This window comes from Helianthus annuus, chromosome 5, assembly GCF_002127325.2.
Source record: "Helianthus annuus cultivar XRQ/B chromosome 5, HanXRQr2.0-SUNRISE, whole genome shotgun sequence".
Classification (NCBI taxonomy): Eukaryota; Viridiplantae; Streptophyta; class Magnoliopsida; order Asterales; family Asteraceae; genus Helianthus; species Helianthus annuus.
In genome coordinates, this window is record NC_035437.2 from 11,961,678 (window position 1) to 11,969,685 (window position 8,008).

Below are 8,008 nucleotides of genomic sequence, written 5' to 3' on the forward strand. Positions count from 1 at the left end.
AGTCTCTTCCACTGTTTTGGTCCTTGTGTTAAACACTTTGTAGGCCTTAGCAGTGGTTGAGTATCCCAAGTGATACCCACAATCAATTTTGGCTGCAAACTTTGAGATAGAATCTTTTAAGTTTAAAATGAAGCATGGGCAACCAAAAACTTTGAAATATGAGATTAATGGCTTTATTTTATACAGCAGTTCATAAACAGTCTTTTGATGCCTTGGGTTGATTAAAACTCTGTTTTGAACATAGCAAGCAGTGTTTACTGCCTCTGCCCAAAAAGTTAATGGCAAACCTGAATCTGCAAGCATGGTTCTGGCAGCCTCAATCAAAGTTATGTTCTTTCTTTCAACAACCCCATTTTGTTCTGATGTCCTTGGAATGCTGTATTGCCTCACAATTCCTTTTGACACACGGAAATCATCTAACTCCTTGTTCCTAAACTCTGTGCCATTGTCACTTCTGAAGATTTTTACTGGAAGGTCAAACTGCTTTTCAACCTGTTTCACAAAGTCTTGCAGAATGCCTTCAGTCTCATCTTTTGAGTGTAAAAAGTAAGTCCATGTAAACCTAGAAAAGTCATCAACAATAACCAAACAATATCTCTTTTTCTTCAGACTCATGACTTTAACTGGGCCAAACAAATCCATATGAAGCATTTGCAAGCATTTGGTTGTTTTGGACTCATCAATGGATTTGTAGGAGCTTTTATGTTGTTTTCCTTTTAGACAGGAAACACAATGCTCAGGACAGGTGAATAGTTTTTAAGGTAAACCTCTTACTAACCCCTGTTTTGAAATGGCAGTGATTGTCTTAAGATTTGTGTGCCCCAATCTCCTGTGCCATAATTCTGTCTCCTTGTTTGATGCAGCAGAGAATAGACAGGCATCAGTTCTGGGGCACTCTTTTGACATATCAACAACATAAACATTGCCACTTCTTTGAGCAACAAGTTTAGTTTTACCATTTTTTATTATTGCTTCAATCTTTTCAACCATCTCTGGTCCAACAATCCTACAACACTCCTTTGTGAAGAATGATCCATACCCCTTATCACTCATTTGTGACACACTTAGGAGGTTGAATTTTAGATTATCTATAAGATTGACATTTTCAAATTTTACATTGCCAGATTTCACTATACCAGACCCCAGAACTTTCCCTTTACTATTATTACCAAAGGATATATCACCCCCTCCATGAGTTTTGAAATCTTGAAGAAGGGCTTTACATCCTGTCATGTGCCTGGAGCCTCCACTATCTACATACCAGAGACTATCTAAGCATGCAGAAGCTCCCTGCACATGAAGTAAAAGGATTAGTTCATTAAGGTCTCCAAAACCAATAAGGCTTTGGATGGGGTCTCAACAGTGTCTGGAATGGTGGCAGATGCATGGACAGTGGTTAGCTCAGGGGTTTGAACATTTTTGGGAATGTTTTTCTCTAACCACTGTTGGGGGTCTTGGCCAATCACCTGTTGATAACCAAAAGGATGCTTGTTCACTCTTGGTTTAGAGGGCTTTTTGTAAGCCTCATAAACATGTGGGATCCTTTGGTATAATGGTTGTCCTTTGCCTCTCCTGAATTGATTGGAAGGAGGTGCATCAGTCACTTGAACATCTCTGTGAACAGATGTTTGATTCAGCTGTTTTGTGACAGCTATTTGGACAGGGACAAACAGTGGTTGTTTCTTGGTGAATTTCACAGATGATGCTGATGAACTTAAGGATGTTTTTGCACTGTATTCATTCTTTTTCTCATCAAAGTTTTTGAGATATGACGTGATGTCGTGGGTCACGCAAATTTAATCCCTAAACAACTGTAGTTAGCGGTAGTAGGGTATCGAACTCAGGGAGTATGTGGAAAATGTGTTGATTGTATAGCTTTGTATTTAAACTAGAATTAAACTAACTTGCAGAAAATTAAAATTCAAGATTGTGGGTTGTTGTTTTAGAAAACTAAATTAAGAACTAATTCAAATCAAAGTAGGTTGTAAACAATTAGGAGAGAACAATGATCACCCTAGGTTTCAGTTTCTTTAAACAATTGTGTGCAATTTCACTAGAAAGAGTTACATAGACATAACTCGTGTATGTGTGATTGAAGTGATAAAAGGGAACAAAGTACTCGGATTAGATAATGCGAGGTTGTTTCCCGATGACCTATTAACCAATAACCAACCCCAACCCTTCCCGTGATATCTCGGTTGCCAACGGCACCAAGAACGTACGATCAAGACTAGAAATTGTGATATAGATTAACACGCTACAATCAATCAAACATACACCATGACATTCAAGCAACGCAAGATATCATTCTAGAAATGCAGAAATTTAACACACAAAAGTCTTAGAAACATTCACCTAGGATGATCACCGAAGAGTTTAGCCGGACATGGCTCGGTGAATCATCATCAACATCAATCTAATGTTCATAAAGATTAAAAACACAAACCGAATGTTTAGAAATGTTCACAAACCAAGCAAGTACTCCAAATTCGCTCCCAAAGTCTCCAAGAACCGTCAATGATGAGATAATACCAAAAGACACCCCAAAAACGACTATATTGTGGCAGTTACACATTTCACGTTCAGGTTCCACCGTAAATTACGGCTCCACCGTAATTTACGGTGGCCATCAAAGTGTTACGGTGAGATGAGTCTGATTTACGGTGCAACAGAATTGAGAAAATGGGTCACCGTAAATTACGGTGATACCGTAATTTACGGTACCAAGCAGCCTTCACTTCTTTGTTTTGTCTTGTGTTCTTCTCTCGACCCGTTTTCACCAAAGCATCCATAAGCTGCCTTTTTATCCATCGCTTATCTCCTAATTTGTACCTGAAACATAAGCATCGTAGTTATCTAATTCAAGATAATTACACGGCTAAATGGAGGATTATTTCATGTTTTATCACACTTAAGGGTTGTCCAAAGGACCACCCGTCACATCCCCACACTTACCCGTTGCTTGTCCCAAGCAACTCATCAATATAGTTTCAAGACAAGTGATCAAATCAGCCAAACAAATCATGCAATTTCTTTACCAACCCCCTTTTTAATGCCCCAAGCAATACACCCCTCACAATTTCTCTCCTCTCGGCTACAAGTGGAAACTAGCAAAGATAAGCTAGACACACACTAGGCAAACGGGTGGTTGCGCAATCATAAGCTTGTACCTGAATCAACTATACTCCTATAACGGGTCAAACATGAATGCAAATCAAAGGGGCTTAAAGGTTGTAACGTGGCTAGGTATATGGGTAGGAAATGGAATATATATGAGTAGCGAAAATTCAACCCGGTCTTTTTATTACAACTACCAAAACAACTAACAAAGACATACTACTATATACAAGACAATGAAACCTTCTTTTTTTTTCTTTTTTTCTTTTCTTTCTCATTTTTTTCTTTTCATTGTTTTTTTTTTTTTTTTTTTTTTTTCAATCATAATACATTAACCATAACTATTTCAAACTCATAAACTACTAATTATATCACTAATGCTATAAGACCGGGTCAAATTTGGGTACATTTTCAAGTAAGTAGCTAGGGGAAACAAATGATAGGCTTTAGGCACAAAATTGGGCAACTAAATGACCAAACCCCCACCCCTCTCACTACCATGCTCATATATATAATTTATGAGGTCCAACCCCCCAAATCCCACACTCACTCACACAACCGACGAGGCTACCTAATGCCCTTATCCTTTCTACATTCATGTCTAACAAGGATTCAAATTGCATTCAAGCACAAGTTCTAACGCACCCCCACCCATAGCCACTCTCATTAAAGATTATTTATATACATGTGTGGCTACAACTCTCACCAAGAATGAAAAGGGTAATAAGGGTTGCCGGTGCATTGACTTGGGGATAAATTAGGGCGACAAGATTTCATATCGTTTTGCTCGGCTTAAAATTTTTCAAAAATCTTCGAAAAATTCCCCCCATCCCCACACTTGGGATACATTGTCCCCAATGTATGGCTTTGGGAGGATTTGATCACATCCTCAATCAACATCCGCAAAAAGCTTTTATCTCAAACCCCAAATTTCTTTTTGTATTTTTTTCTTTTTATATTTTTTTTTATGTTTTTTTTTTCATTTTTGAACACAACACCACCAACCAACCAAACCCAACAATCAATCATATGATCAATCACCACCCATCCTCCCACCATAATCAACATAAACCAACAAATATATACAAACTATACAAGAGAGAGAATACCACCTGATCAATAATAACGCGGTCCTGGGGGCCCGAAAATGGACGACATCATATCGTTCCATTCTCCAAACCCGAACGAGCCGCTACTGCTTCCCTCTTGTTGTTGTGGTCCCTCTTGCCTTCTTGGATCAAGCCACTGAGAATGGTGGAGCTGTGGAGTCGGATACGAAACGCTGCCATCATACGGTGGCAATGAGGCATAGTCCACATGTTGTGGATCCTCAACCACCGGCCTTCCGGCATGCCAATCCGCATGCATCCGCCTCATCTGATCATCGTGATATCGGTTATTCATTTCCACCTCCTGCGAATATGCGTGGGTTCGGTGCCATAATTCATTGCGGTCGAAGCTATGTTTAAGCGCCCGCTCAATACTAGCGCTATTCCGCGTGCCTTGATCAAATAACGACCTCTCCGAACCCGACCAAGTATCAAAGATGGCCGCCGGCGGGCGTTGGCTCTCGATCACCTCCTGCATTGAACCACTATAAGCCCACCCCGGCTCATATGGTTGCTGCGCATAGTCGTAAAATGTGCCACCATGACCACCATGAAAAGCCCCAAAACCAACATTTGCACCACCCGTTGGCTCGTCTGCGTAATCGTCATCCCCACTCGGAACTAACTCTTCATCACTCTCAGGTTCATCCGGTTCTCCCGGTAACAATTCCCTTGCCCCTAATTTCAACGCCCTCCACCGTTGACCCTCTGATTTCAGCTTGTGATAACGTTCAGACGAAGTGTATGTCCAAACGTTTCCCAACCTATCCAAAGTAAAAGGCAAGTGCCTTTTCGTTAAACCACGGTCTTCAGATGTGAGTGCCTTCTGCTGTTTCATTAAGCCCGTTATGATGCGACAGTACGGGACAATGTCTCTCCCGTATTTGTTCCGACATATCCACAAATGGTGCATGATCAGGTAGCGGATTGGAAACCGTGGGGACCCGTGCATCAATGAGTACAGAACAGGTATCTCTGGAAACCTCACCTGTTCTTTATCCCCTCTCCTTGGGATGACATTAAGTAAACAGATCGTATGCAAGAGCTTGGCTTCTATCTTCAGATTTTTTCGGTATAACACGCCACCATACCTACCGGGCAAAAACAAATCAGCCAACATACTGTTCCATGTCACGTGCTTCTCGGGTTTGAGCAATAAATCATCAAGCGTGGGAATCATGTACTCCCTAGTTGGAAGGCTATCATATTTTCCCAACTTCTTCAACGTATCGAATGACATTTCAACTGGTACCCCATGTACCGTCCCAACCAACTTCATTTGTGATGGCCTGTGGAAGTTGTGACATTTAAGCGTTGCCATCCACTCCTGAATCTCAGTCAAAAACAAATTACTCTTATCCTTATCCCAACACTTGAGTGCTCCTTCCCAACCCAAAGCACGGAACTTGTCATACACCCCGAACTGGCCCAACTGAGGCTCATCAACATCTCTTTCACAGATGAATGCGGCCGCTTTATTCTTTAACTTGTTCATGCAATCGTTATACAAAGTTGGCTGCCAAATTTCGGGTTGGTCATCCAATGACCCCGAATTCCACACCGGTTTATCTCTTGGGTCTAACTGCATCTCTTCTTCTTCCTCGCTTTCGCTTTCACTAACCCTACCAAGATATTGCCTCTTCTTCGATGGCTGCTCCTTCTCCTTGCCTTTGCCTCTTGACGAGGATGAACTTGAACCCGGCTTTTCCTTTGTCTTTGCCATTCCTACACACATGAAGAAACAACAAAATAACACAAAAATTAACATTCTCTTCACAAATCATCCCCACACTTGCTTGTTGCTATGGTTGTAGATGTTAGTGAACCCAAAATGTATCAAGGATTTTTCAAAAATTGGGCATGGTGTCTCTACAATGTAGAACATCCCAAAAGTTCACTACTTTAACCATAATTCCTACATCTACAACCATCAACCATGTTCAATAACAATTCCATACTCATATCCTAGCAACAAGCAAGTGGGCAAGAACATATAACCTAAATCACCTTGTTTTTCACAATGCATCTCCATAATAGAGTAAAATAAGTGTTCATACCTTGTTTCAAGATGAGAGGATGCTTGTGAAACTAAAAATCCCAAAACCCCCAAATTATCTCAACCTAGGGTTTCAAACTTCGACCCCAAAACCGCGTTTTCTCTGGAATTCCTCCTCACAATCACGAAGCTTGTGAAAAATTAGTCGATTTAGACCAAAACCCCACTTGATTTGGGCGAGTATTGAAGATTTGATGAAGAGAAGAAGGTGGAAGAAGAACTATGGAGTTTGTGGGTTCTTTGGAGAAGAAGAGGTGGAAAAGTGAAGAATGAATGAGTGGTTGGGGTTTAATCACGTGACAAGCTTGTTTATTTTCGGTTTTTTTTTATATACTTTTTTTTTTTTTATATAAACACGGAACTGAACCGACGGAGACCAATTTGCTGCGTACCGTAATTTACGGTCTCACCGTAAATTACGGTGAGACCTGGATGTCAAAAATACACCGTAATTCAGGCTATTTACACCGTAAACCCCAACCAATTTTTTTCACCACCGTAAATTACGGCTCCACCGTAATTTACGGTAAACTCTGGGCTTCCTTTTTCACCGTAAAACAGGAGAGTTTCACCATAAAATTCAAAAAATCTTTAACAACCACCGTAAATTACGGCTCCACCGTAATTTACGGTGGACACTGGGCATGTCCATTTTGGCAAGACTTTGAAGTTTATGTGACCAATTTTTTTAGATTTTTAAAATTTTTCGATTTTTTTTATGTTTTTTTTTAATTATTTCAAAAACTTAGAAAAATCACCCTACCCCCTCAAAAATCCCGTGTTGTCCTCAACACGATGTAAGAACAATTCGCAACCCGAATTTCCCCACACTTGTTTCGAACACGGACTTCGAAAAGCTATGGCAATTGTGCAAAAATACAAAACAAAACAAAATGAAACTACTATGTACACTACCACCAAACCTGAACCTCTTAAGGTTGTTCCTCCTCGACCGGGCGTAAGATGTAGCCCGCTTTGTCAAGCTCCAAATTATTGATGTCATTTCCTTCCAAGTACGGCTTCAAGCGGTGACCGTTCACCGTTTGTTGTTTCAACGTTTGCTCGTCTTGGATGTCCACATCTCCAAATTGCCCAACTCGTCGAATAACATACGGACCCATCCATTTACTTTTAAGCTTGCCCGCAAACATTTTCAACCGTGAGTTGTACAACCAAACCTTCTGACCCACTTCGAACGTTTTCTTGCGTAACTTCGCATCATGAACTTTCTTTAACTTATCCTTATAAGCCGATGCGCATTCGTATGCCTCATCTCGAATTTCTTCTATCTCGCTCAATTGTAACTTCCGCAACTTACCCGCCTCGTCGTAATCCGCATTAACTGTCTTGATCGCCCAATGCGCCCGATGCGCCAACTCCATAGGCAAATGACAACCCTTACCATACACCATCCGGTAAGGTGTTGTGCCAATCGGAGTCTTGTAAGCCGTACGGTACGCCCACAAAGCATCGTCCAACTTGCTCGACCAATCCTTTCGGTCCGTTCTTACCGTTTTCATAAGGATCTCCTTGATTTGCCGATTGGACACTTCGACTTGTCCACTCGTTTGCGGATGGTAAGGTGTGGCGACTCGGTGATTCACACTATACCTCTTCAATAATTTTCCAAAGTTAAAATTTTTGAAATGTGAACCACCGTCGCTTATAATGACCCGCGGAATTCCGAAGCGCGAGAAGATGTTGGATTGAACAAATTTACAAACAA

At 40.9% G+C, this 8,008-nt stretch overlaps 2 protein-coding genes across 2 annotated transcripts; both read right to left on the bottom strand.

Annotated features, from left to right (window-relative positions):
* Positions 1–4,137: 4,137 nt before the first annotated feature.
* On the bottom strand, positions 4,138–6,536 carry LOC110939973. The gene is made up of 2 exons (XM_022181539.2): positions 6,284–6,536; positions 4,138–5,951 (listed from the first exon to the last, which is right to left on the bottom strand). Exon 2 carries the CDS (start codon positions 5,947–5,949, stop codon positions 4,234–4,236), a length of 1,716 nt encoding a protein of 571 aa, XP_022037231.1. The 5' UTR covers positions 5,950–5,951; positions 6,284–6,536; the 3' UTR covers positions 4,138–4,233.
* Positions 6,537–7,214: 678 nt separating this feature from the next.
* Positions 7,215–7,694, bottom strand: LOC118492064. The gene has a single exon (XM_035989826.1). It carries the CDS (start codon positions 7,692–7,694, stop codon positions 7,215–7,217), a length of 480 nt encoding a protein of 159 aa, XP_035845719.1.
* Positions 7,695–8,008: the final 314 nt, after the last annotated feature.